The 12,709-nt window shown below is 36.4% G+C and overlaps 1 protein-coding gene across 1 annotated transcript in view; it reads left to right on the top strand.

The window, feature by feature from the left end:
* The window catches only part of CD109 (CD109 molecule), a 129,489-nt gene that overhangs the window by 99,139 nt on the left and 17,641 nt on the right, over positions 1-12,709 (top strand). The window contains exons 24-29 of the mRNA XM_041725239.1: positions 3,243-3,324; positions 5,496-5,724; positions 8,809-8,974; positions 10,553-10,743; positions 11,263-11,418; positions 12,457-12,522. Of these exons, the coding sequence (XP_041581173.1) occupies positions 3,243-3,324; positions 5,496-5,724; positions 8,809-8,974; positions 10,553-10,743; positions 11,263-11,418; positions 12,457-12,522 (890 nt within the window). The remainder of the gene's footprint in view (positions 1-3,242; positions 3,325-5,495; positions 5,725-8,808; positions 8,975-10,552; positions 10,744-11,262; positions 11,419-12,456; positions 12,523-12,709) is intronic.

Genomic DNA, 12,709 nt, shown 5'->3' with positions numbered 1-12,709 from the left:
AACCCTTACTGCCTCTGAAAAAGGAAGAGATTATATGCTGTGTTTTTTTCAAGGTTTGGAAAACTGAAACATGTTGGAGTGAACTAGTGTTAATAATGCCTATCATTTTTTTCCTAGTCTTGTTTGTTTTCTTTTTTGAATATGTAGAACATTAATATGCTTCCAAAAGTCCAACCTACTCTAAAAGGGGTATCTCTCCCTCTTGTATCCCTTCTCCCAGCCCCTTGTGGGTAACTTCATTAGTTTCTAGTTTCTTTCTCTCTCTCTCTTTCTGAAGAAATTAACATATGCATATATATTTTATTATTTCCTCTTTTTCTTACACAAAAGGTAGCGTACTATACTTTTCCACTTAACCGTGCATCCAGGAAATCAACCTGTATGAATTCAGAGAGCTATTTCTCATCTTTTTTCACAATTGCATAGACTCTACTGTGTGTATGTACTACAGTTTGAGTTTACTCAAGCAATCTCCAGTTAGGGGGCATTTAGGTAGTTCCAGTATTTTTGCAATTACAAATAATGCAATGAATAATTTTCTGCATACATATTTTTGTATTGTTGAAGGTATATCTTAAGGGTATAATCTAAGAAGAGGGATTATTGGGTCAAAAGGTGTAACACTCCCCTATAGCAGTTGTACCATTCTGAGTTCCCTGTAGCAGTGAACAAGGTATTGGTTTCCTTACAGCCTTCCCAACAGAATGAGTGGCCAGATTTTTGAATCTTTGCTAATAGGATGGGTGAGAAATGGTATTTATTTATTTATTTATTTATTTTTTAATAATAATTTATTTTTTATTGGTGTTCAATTTGCCAACATACAGAATAATACCCAGTGCTCATCCTGTCAAGTGCCCCCCTCAGTGCCCGTCACCCATTCACCCCCGACCCCCGCCCTCCTCCTCTTCCACCACCCCTAGTTCAGAGAAATGGTATTTAATTTGGATTGCACTTATGAAGTTGAACATTTTCCCTCATATTGAAGTCCATCTCTCTTTGCTTTTTTTGTGAAACTGTTCTTGTCTTTTGTCCATTTTCTTTTTTTGTAGGATTTTACTCTTTTTCTTTAAACTTAAAAGTACTTAAAAGGTACTTTATATATGTATAGGTATGCAGTAATAATACATAAGGATATATATAATTTATTATATAATTTATATGTTAATATTAGGGACATTAGCCACTTATCTGTGTGTAGCACATATATTCTTCTAACTTATCTTTTAACTTTGCCAATAGTGTGTTTTGCCATGGAAAAGTTTAAAGAATTTTTTTGTGGTCCTATTTAGTACATATTTTTTTAAAAAATTGGGTGTTAGAAAGCCTTTTCCTATGTCCTTGGTATGTACTTAGTATGGATACTTCTTGTTTATTGAGGGCTTGCCGTATAAAATAGGTGCAGTGCTGAGGACTTTTCATACATTAATCACTGAAAAAGCTCTGTGAGTTAGCAGGAAACAGCAGCTTTGGGGACATAGACCTTGGCTAGTTTCTGGCTTCAATACCTCCCGGCTGCATGACCTTGCACTTGGTGTGCTCTGAGTACCAGTGTCCTCATCTCTGAAGATACTGTCTCTAAATAGCATCTACATCATTAGAGTTGTGAGAATTACCTAAGTTCATACCTGAAAGGGCTTCGAACAGTTCCTGAGACATAGTATTGGATCAAGATCGGATATTTAATTATTATGCCTTAATATTTCAGTTTCAAATATCAAGATTCTAGCCCCATTCTTTAAAGAGAAATTCTGACATTACCAAAATGTTGTTTATATTTCTTTTACTATAGGTCTTAAAGATCACCATGAAACAGAGTCTTGTTTTTTACATACTTTGTCTTATTGTTGCTTAAATCAGATGCTCACATCTGGGGTTTCTGGGGAAGGGCTCAAGGAGGAAAGTTTGGGACATGGCAAGAGCAGATTAACTGTAATTTTAAACCATTAATGCTCATGTTATGTTAGTTAAACATGAATAATTACTTATAGTTATTGATGCTTCTAAAATGTAGTATTCGTAGATTAAACTTTTTTTTTTGTTACTAGAGTTTACTAGGGATTGAATTCAACATTTTATAAATGCTTATGGTTTCCAGGCTCTATGTGACCATGCTGCAAAGTTCATACTGTGTGATGTCACCTGCCTATAGTAGAGTCCTGTAATTTATAGCAAGAGTTCTTGGGTATCAGAGAATCATTGATAATGCCTTGAGTTGGACATATTTTTGGCTCCTGCTTATGCTTGCTTTCTAATGATAAATTATTGTTATTTTACTTTCATTTTTAGCAACTTAGTTTGTTGTGGGTTGTTTGGTGAATCTTTTAGTGTTTGGCCTGTGATTTTTTGGTCATTGGTCTTTGAGACTGCATGCATTGCTTTGCGAATATGAAACATCTGTCTTATTTGCAACCATTTATTTGTGAATATGAAACATCTGCTTTTATTAAAGCAGCTATATGAGCCTTAACCCCCTTCTCAATTTACTTCTATAGTAAGACTTCATTACCACTGCTGGGTTCTTTTTCTTTTTTTTTTAGTGAGAATATGGAGTTGATGTGGTGGGTAGGCCAGTTGATCTATGGCCAAAAAATTTTAAAGCAATTGTCTTAGATTATTTAGCTATTTTCCCCTTCTGTTGTTGGCCTAAAAATAGGAAGTATTTTTACTTTTCCTTTTAGCCCTGAACCTTATTTATGATAGTTTAGATAGTATTTTTCTTAGGTAGCAAATAATTTTAGATGATTAAGCATTGAAACTGTTGTAGTTAACATTAGAGTTAAATAAATCTTGGCCTTTAGTTTGCTTGCTTTTAAAGATTTTATTTATTTATTTATTTATTTAGACTGCATGCATGTTGGGGGAGGGGCACAGGAAGAGAGACTCTTTAAGCAGACTCTGCACTGAGTGTGGAGCTCAACCTGGGCTCCATCTCACAACTCTGAGATCATGACCTCAGCTGAAATTGAGTTGGACTAGTTTGCTTCCTTTTAACTGGCTAGAATTGTTGTCTCTGTTGTAATATTCTTCTGAATTTAATTTGAAGCTATTACAGTTCTTATATTGCAAATTTTGCTTGAAAAGTCTTGATATTTTATCTCTCACAGCACTTAACACAGAAAGTATTTAATATTAGTTGTTTCTTCTTTTCCATTCTCTGTTCATGTTTCCTCAGTATGAAGTCATTAGAAACTTTCATTCATTTCAAGTTGTGATTACGTTGTCTACTTTTATGTCTTCAGGTTACCAGAGAGAACTTCTCTATCAGAGGGAAGATGGCTCTTTCAGTGCTTTTGGGAATGATGATCCTTCTGGGAGCACTTGGTAAGTACGTTTGTTTGTTTTTAAAGATTTATTTATTTATTTGAGTGAGAGAGTGTGAGTGAGTGCAGGGAGGGGCATTGGGAGAAGGAAAGAGAAACTAGCAGAGCCTGACTGGAGGCTTGATCTCAAGATCCTGAGATCATGACCTGAGCTGACATCCAGCATTAGACATTTATCCAACTGTGCTACACAAGGGCTCCCACTTGGTAAGTGTTTTTACTAACAGAACAAGTCTGTCATGTATGAGCTCTCATTAGGTCAAAATGGCCATGAAATGGACAGATGTGTTCCTATAGTGTATAGTGTAGGTTGCTTTTCCTGTAGCCTGGTTTTAAAAGAGATTTTCATTTTTACATACAGTTTTAACACATTAATAAGTAAAATGTTTTTATTGAGAAAAGATAAGTCATAAATCCTTTTTTTTGTGGGAAAAGTAATAAAAGTACTTTATGATGATGGTGCAGTTGACAAGAAAAACTGGTTAGAGATATTGATTGTGACATAGTTTTGTTTTGTTTTGTTTTTAGAGAGAGAGAGAGGGAGCACGTGAGCAGGGGAGGAGAGTGAGAAACAGAGGGAGAGGGAGAAAGTGAATCTTAAGCAGGCTCCATACCTAATGTGAATTGATGGGGCTCAATCTCATGATCTTGAGATCAGGAGTCTGTTGTTTAACCGACTGAGCCACCCAGGCACCTCGACATAGTTCATTTATTAATTGGACATTATTAATACAAATTTTGTATTAACATAGTCAAGATAGCTTCTTTAAGGTTATTTTTTGTGAAAAACAGTGATGGAATTAAGTAATAAGAATCCAGATCTCCTCCAGAATGGAATCTCTCTGTGACTGATTTTGGATAATTATTTTCTCTCCTTACACTATTGTCAATTCTACATTTCACCCAGAGAAGATTGATTAGCTGTAACAGTCAGGTTAGACATGCATGCTATGGTAACAACCCCCTAAAATCTTAGTAGCTTAATTAACAAGAGCGTCTTTCTTGCTTGTGCTGCATTTCCACTATGGGTCAGCAGGGGGCTCTATAGTCTTTGCTCAGCTGCCACCATCTCCCCAAGGAATCTCTAGGTCGGCTCCAGCCTGGAAACAGAAGGCTGGAGTATCCAACACTGGTCATTAGGTACTTTTGCCTGGGTACAACATTACTTCTGACTTTATCATTATCAGAGCTGGTCACGTGGCTGTGCTTGACTTCAAAAGGGCCAAGAAGTGAATTTTTCTGCATATTCCAAAGTAAAAGAGGATCAGATATTACTGAATATTAAGATTTATCACACCTAAACATTTCATAGGGGGAAGCCATATCTGCTTCAAATTTTCTCTTGGCCTGTGTCAGAATATAGATCCATAAATAGAAAGGTTTCTGTGTTTTATTGCTTGATGATCTTTTCACATAAATATTTATTGTTCTGTAGCAGGCTTTGGCAAATTCTTTCTGTAAAGGCTCAGATAGTAAATATGTTAGGCACTGCAGGCCACATCGAGTCTCTGTTGCATGTTGTTTTTTCTCCCCTCCCTTCCCCTTCTCTTTCCTTCTTCTTTTAAAAAACATTCTCAAGGGGAGGGTGGTAGAAGGGAGGCATATGTAAATAGACTCTGGGATGGATTGGACCAGATTTGGCTCAGACAGATTTGGTTCATAGGCTGTAATTTTCTGACTCCTGTCCTATAGGAGAGAAAATATCCATTTTCTCTAGTTAAAAGTACTACAGATTGACTGTGAACTATATATACTTCATCCATGGGTTTAGGGCTGAGCAAAGTATATAATGGGATATTCCTTGGTAAATACCTAGAACAGTCCAATGATGATAACCTTGGACAATTTAATTCTCCTAGAGTGTCGAATTCTCAACCTATAAAATAGTGTGTGTAGGAGATTAGATGATTTCTAAGTCTTCCCAAACCTGGTATTTTGGGAGTTGACCTGGAATTTCTTGGCCATGCTCAAGTGGAAACTGTGTCTACCAGCAAGACTGAGATGTTTATGTTGTCTCTTTGTTGCCTTTCTTCCCTTTGTTCCTTCTTCAGGGATTATCCTTCTGTGAATCTTGTGGTTGAGAAAAAATTTGTTATTGTTGTTTTCTTGCTCAGTGTTACTTAGAAGACTTATAATGTGTATTTTATGCAACTTTTCTACTTTTTCACCTAGGTTGTCAGCCTTTGTGTTAAGATGTTTCCTTGAAGCTGATCCTTACATAGATATTGATCAGAATGTATTACACAGAACATATACTTGGCTCAGAGGACGTCAGAAATCCAACGGTGAATTTTGGGAGCCAGGAAGAGTGATCCATAGTGAGCTTCAAGGTGGCAATAAAAGTCCAGTAACTCTTACAGCTTATATTGTGACTTCTCTCCTGGGATATAAAAAGTATCAGGTATTTAATCTTTAATTTAATAAATGATGGGTGATAAATAACAAGGAAGGTAGATCTTGATAGGTCAAGAATGTGTCTGGAGACTTAAAGAGTTTTGCATCACATTGGAGATCTGAATTTGGGCATCTTTTTGCTTTGCATTTGTGACCATATTCTTAAATCTGAGAATGAAAATATGAACCCACTCTTTCAGAATAACTAAGAATGCTTTCTAATATAAATGCTGTTGTACTTGCTATTGGTAAGATAAATTAATACATATTTTATCATTGGAAAGGCTAACTTCTTAGGGGACTAAAAATTCTTCAGAATTTGGGAATGAATTCTAGCACATTCAGGTGGTGAAGGATTTTTGTTTGTTTCTAAAATATCCTGGAGCAATTACAACATCTGCTAATTTAGTACAAAGTATACCCACTCTCTAAAAATCATGTTAAATGGGCATGGACATCTGGATGAGAATGAGTATGCATGGGAAGTTATGCTAATAAGTTTGATTTTGCTCCAGAACTGTCTCAGTGATTGATGGCTTTACTGGTTTAATGGCAACTGCATTTCACATGATTGAAAACAGCCATTCTTGATAGTAAGCTCCTACTAGTAAACTCATACTATTTTGCTAGTCCAGTACTAGGCACATGGAAATGTACCTTTTCCCTGAGCGTAGAGCTTCAACACCTCAGATCAGATATGAGTAAAAAAGCCGTATTTTTTGCTGTCACCTGAGTTCATGATAATCGATGGTAGAAACCCTGACAAAAATTCTTTTTATTTCTTATTCCTTCTAGGGAATGGTGCCTATTTACACAGAAACTGAAAAGTAGTGGTTTTTTTTTCTTTTTTCTTTTTTTTTTGAATCTTTCCTTTTCTTTCTTTGTATTTACTTAAATTTCAGGTAGTTAACATACAGTGTAATACTAGTTTCAGGTGTACAATATAGTAATTCTGCACTTCCATACAGCACCTAGTGCTCATTACAAGTGTACGTCTTAATCCCCATCCTCTATTTCACCCATCTCTCTCCCTCCTCCCCTCTGGTAACCATCAGTTTGTTCTCTATAGTGAAGAGTCTGATTTTTGGTTTGCCTCTCTTTTTTCCCCCTTTATTCATTTGTTTTATTTCTTAAATTCTACATATGAGTGAAATCATAGGTATTTGTCTTTCTCTGACTAACTTACTTCACTTAGCATTATATTTTCTAGCTCCATCCATGTCATTGTAAATGGCAAGACTCCATTCTATTTTATGGCTGGGTAGTATTACATTTTGTACACATGCACAGATATACATCTTCTTTATCCATTCATCGGTTGATGGACACTTGGGCTGCTTCCATATCTAGGCTATTGTAGACAATGCATCTATAAACATCAGAGTGCATGTATCCTTTTGAATTAATATTTTTGTATTCTTAGTGCAATTGTTGGATTACAGGGTAGCTCTATTTTTAATATTCTGAGGAACATCTATACTGTTTTCCAGAGTGACTGTATCAGTTTGTATTCCCACCAACAGTACAAGAGAGTTCTCCTTTCTTCACATCCTCACCAACACCTGTTATTTCTTGTGTTGTTGATTTTAGCCAAGTGTGAGGTGATATCTCATTGTAGTTTTGATTTGCTTTTCCTTGATGAGTAGTGATGATCACTTTTTCATATGTTTATTGGCCATCTGAATGTCTTCTTTGGAGCAGTATCTTCTGCCTATTTTTTTAAAAAGATTTATTTATTTATTTGAGTGAGAGTATGCAAGCAAGGAGAGGAATAGGGAAAGGGAGAGAATCCTCAAGCAGAATCCCCACTGAGCACAGAACCCTATGCCAAAATCATGACCTGGGCTGAAATCAAGAGATGGATGCTCAGTCAACTGAGCCATCCAGAAGTTTATGTTCCATGACCAAGCCAGCCAGGTGCCCCTCTTCTGCCCATTTTTAATGGGATTATTTGTTTTTTGGGTGTTGAATTGTATCAGTTCTTTATATATTTTGGATACTAATCCTTTATCAGATATGTCACTTGCAAATATCTTCTCCCATTTTGTTGGTTGTCTTTTAGTTTTGTTGATTGTTTCCTTGGCATACAGAAGAAGCTTTTTATTTTGATGTAGTCCCAGTAGTTTATATTTCTTTTTGTTTCCCTTGTCTCAGGAAACCTATCTAGAAAGAAGTTGCTCTGGCTGATGTCAAAGAGGCTACTATGTTTTCTTCTAGGATTTTTATGGCTTCAGGTGTCACATTTAGGTCTTTAATCAATTTTGAATTTATTTTTGTGTGTGGTGTAAGAAAGTGGTCCAGTTTCATTCTTTTGCATGTAGCTGTCCAGTTTTCCCAATGCCATTTGTTGAAGAGATTGTCTTTTTCTCATTGGATATTCTTTACTGCTTTGTTGAAGATTAACTGACTCATAGTTGTTGGTTCATTTCTGAGATATGTATTCCATTCTGTTGATGTATGTGTCTATTTTTGTGCCCTTACTATACTGTTTTGATGACTACAGTTTTGTAATATAATTAGAAGTCTGGAATTGTGATGCCTCTAGCTGTGCTTTTGTTTTTCAAGATTGCCTTGGCTATTTGGGATCTTTTGTGGTTCCATACATATTTTAGGATTGTTTTTTAGCTTTGTGAAAAATGCTGGTGATATTTTGATAGAGATTCCACTAAATGTGTGGATTGCTTTGGGAAGTATAGACACTTTAACAATATTTGTTCTTTCAATCCATGAGTATGGAATGTCTTTCTGCTTCTTTGTGTTGCTTCAATTTCTTTTGTCAGTGTTTTGTAGGTTTTAGAGTATAGGTCCTTCATCTCTTTGGTTGGGTTTATTCCTAGGTATTTTCTTATTTTTGGTGCATTTGTAAATAGGTATGATTTTTTTATTTCTCTTTCAAAGCAGTGTTATTTTTAAAATGAATAGCAAATCTTAAAATGTCTGTGATCATCATTGATTCCCATGGCCTAGGACAAAGTCAGGTGCTTAAACAGACACTGAAATTATTTTTTGAATGAATGTTTGAAATGCTTTTTGTTTAAATGTGTGGTAATGGGTTATTTTGAATAGTAAAATATATGTTTTTTTTTCCAAGCCTAATATTGATGTGCAAGAGTCTATCAACTTTTTGGAGTCTGAATTTAATAGAGGAATTTCAGACAATTATACTCTAGCTCTTATAACATATGCACTGTCATCTGTGGGGAGCCCTAAAGCCAAGGAAGCGTTGAATATGCTGACTTGGAGAGCAGAACAAGAAGGTAATGCATGGGGTCATTTGAGATTATTAGACTGCTATGCATTATGAAATATACGAGTTATGTGAGAAAGTTTTGTAAGCCAGATATGAAGATGACAACATTTATCTCTTTCTCCTCCTCCTCCTCCTCCTCCTCCTCCTCCTCCTTCTTCTTCTTCTTCTTTTTTTCATTTACCTCTTCTAAATGGGATGGTAAATGAAATACAGATGAGTCAGAGAGGTCTGGCATGGCTGCTTCTGTTCTCCCTGCATTTTATAAAGAATTTCAGGGCCTGAATATTTCCTTCTTTTAGATATGTCCTGTATGTCAGTTACCTTTTGAGTTGTCTGGTTCCATTTCTGGTTTGGTGGCTTTGAGTGGTTATTTTAGGACATTGGGTTGTGGAGAGACTTGGGTTCAAATTCTAGTTATGCTACTTTTATGAAGTTCAGTTTTCCTGACTATAAAATGTGAATAATACCCAGCAAAATGCTAATTAATAGACATGCAAATGCCAGAAAATGCTGTTAGTGAGTTGGATGACTTTTTTTTTTTTTAATGGGCTACAACAGGATTAAAAGTACAGGTGTTGCTACTTCCCAAATGGCCTCAGGGATCCAGGTAGGGGTGTGTGTGTGTGTCTGTGTGTGTGTGAGAGACAGACAGACAGACAGATATGGGGATGAGTGGGGAGAAGTAACTTTACCAATAAAGTAAGTTCACCAATTCGAAGCCCCGTTAATTCAAGAAGGGATAATTATTGAAAGTGCTTCGAGATTTCGAAGACTATAAAAAATATTGCATTATTGTTAACAGTAACTTAGATTGAATTCTTATTATCTTTAGTGCCTGTTGCAGTGCTGGGGACTAGATTGTTGCATGGAGACTGTGGGTCTTGACATTTCTTCTCTGCTTGTCTAAGTGGTAGTTATTTCACATTCCACCTGAGTGTGATCATCTAAAGAGTAATATTTGAGAGGGGGGAGGGGGCGCCAAGTAAGAGGTTCCTCTGAGGGTAGCAGGAATATCTCTAGGAAGATTGTTGAATTGGCTAGGGTCCTTCATTTTTTTCTTGGGGGCTTGGATTTTGAACTTATAACACCAAATTTCAGATAATGAAAAAAAGGAGAGGTTTCTGGGAATATTAGAGCTGGCTAATGGCAGATTCCCAGAACAGGGTTCTTTCTAATGTGTCCTAAAATATTTCTTGGGATGGCCTAGTCAGAAAAGTTATGTACATTATCTTCTGGAGTATAGTATGTTTCTCTTTTATTTATAGCTGTTTAGTCTCAAGCCAAACATGTGGAATTTCTCTTGGGAAATTATTTTTATCAAAACATCCTCAAAATGAGGAAAAAGATGAAAATTTCCAAGTTGTAATAGTTTAGAAAGTGACCTATAAGTACATGTTTACAACATGTGTGTCTGTGTTTGTGAATACCATATATTTGCATGGCATAAATATGTAGACATATGTCTCTCTATATATGTATATATTTATGCCAGTCAAGTAGGACTTGGACCAGTGTAGGAATATTTAATGGTATAAAATGTAATTTTTGCTCCATTCATCAGACTATTATTACTTGTCTCCTGCAGGAGGCATGCAATTCTGGGTGTCATCAGAGTCTAAACTTTCTGAATCCTGGCAGCCACGTTCCCTGGATATTGAAGTTGCAGCCTATGCACTGCTTTCACACTTCCTGCAGTATCGGGTTTCTGAGGGAATCCCAATTATGAGGTGGCTAAGCAGGCAAAGAAATAGTTTGGGAGGTTTTGCATCTACTCAGGTGAGTGATGGTAGGGTTTTCCTTTTTTAAACTAAATAATAGTTTAAACATATATGTATGTTTTTAAAAGAAGTAAGTGGTTGCTTTTCTCATGACTTCATAAAATTGGCAATTTAAAAATTTAGTACCTTAAGTCAAAGGTCTAAATTGCCAATTTTAATCTTTTTCTCATCACAGATGTAAACATCATATGTGATATGTATACAAAATAAATGAGTTCCCCATCTATATGGGCCATCTTTCATATGTGGTAACCAATACAGTAGATATTCAGTTTTTTTTTCTTTTCTTTTCTTTCTTTCTTTTTCTTTTTTTTTTAGATATTCAGTTTTAGTCAGTAGATACCTTCCAAACCTCTCCTGTACTGTAGGTCAAGGACATTAAGAAATGAATAAAGGAGAGCTGCACCCCCAAGGAAGGTGAACGAATGCATTGTGGGTGTCCTAAACATTGCTACCTTTACTCTTTGGTGACCTTGATATATATTTATATGCACACATACTTTTCTTTCCTCTATAGGACACTATCATAGCCTTGAAGGCCCTATCTGAATTTGTAGCCCTAATGAACACAGAAAGGACAAACATCCAAGTGACTGTGATGGGGCCCAGTTCACCAAGTCCCGTAAAGTTTCGGATTGACGCACAGAACCGCTTTCTCCTCCAGACAGCAGAGGTGTGGACAAGGGGGTGGTTATTTAAAATTAAATGCAGGTGATTCCTTATGCTGGAATGCTATTTTATTTCCATTCTATTGACTTCAACAAAAACTTGTCTCTAGAGCTCTGTAAAGAGGCTGGGAGGAAGGAGTGCACTCCTTTGGTTGAATTTGCTGAGCTGGGGAAGAAAGGAAGGGATAAGAACTTTGGAAAGATTTTGAAAAGGAGAAAATATGGGCTCTATCATGTTGGGAAAGGAATGAACACCTGCTGAGTTCCTATTCTTTGCAGGCATTGTGCCAGATTTCTTTACATGTGCTATTGCATTTGCTTCTCAAACCAACACTAAGAAAGTAAGTACTTTGATCCCTCCCATACACATGATAAAACAGGTTGAGAGAGGTTAAGTAACTTAATCAAGATCATGTTGCTACTAACAGTAAAGCTAAGATTTGAACCCATGATTTCAGACCATATTCTTTCCAGCTGTACCGCATGTCCTCTTAGGAGATTGATAGAATCAATAGTAGGATTCTTACTTTAAAATAGGATAAAGGCATATCATAGACCGTAACTTTATTCCTATGGTTAACCTGGTGGGAAGGTGAGAATAATGGATGAAAGTGATAACTTCAAGGCTGGAAACTGAGGAAGAGGGTTGATGGTGAAAGAAAAAGGAGTAGTGTTAACTAAAGTACAGTGATCATGCACCACTGTGTTCCAGGAGGGCCAGAGGATTAGGTGCTGACCAAGGGAGATTGGAGGAGTGAGATGATTTTTGTTTCTTGTATCTCTTGCTTCAGCACCTATTGAAGGGCAGGCAGCCCTATCACCTCTTCAAAGGGTAGAGATGAGGGTGAGTGAAGAGTGGGCCTTTCCTTTGCCTTCATCTCTCTTACCTGGTTGGCCTCTAGCTGACATGTGAGGCCATGTACAATTCTTAGAGCTTTTCACAGTTGGCTTATACTCCTAGCGAGGGATAACACTGATTTCTTGTGCTATCTGGAAGGTTCTAGATATGGAGCCTTGTTCACTTTTTTTCTATCTTTATTCAGCTTGCTGTGGCACAGCCAACTGCAGTCAATATTTCCGCAAGTGGTTTTGGATTTGCTATTTGTCAGGTATGTAACAATGTTTATTTTTGTTTAGTTCAATGTGACTTGTGATGATAATTCTTTTGTTTGGGGTACTGCTATATCTGTAACTTAGATAATGTATAAAATTCTTAAGGATGTATATCTGTGACTTAGGTAAGATAAATCACTCTTTTTAATAAAAAGTATTAGAGATGTTACTTCTAGTCAGTAG

The sequence above is a fragment of the Vulpes lagopus genome, chromosome 1 (assembly GCF_018345385.1).
Source record: "Vulpes lagopus strain Blue_001 chromosome 1, ASM1834538v1, whole genome shotgun sequence".
NCBI classification, from domain to species: domain Eukaryota; kingdom Metazoa; phylum Chordata; class Mammalia; order Carnivora; family Canidae; genus Vulpes; species Vulpes lagopus.
Note: the sequence above shows the minus strand (reverse complement) of the source record. Positions and strands in the feature narration are given on the sequence as shown.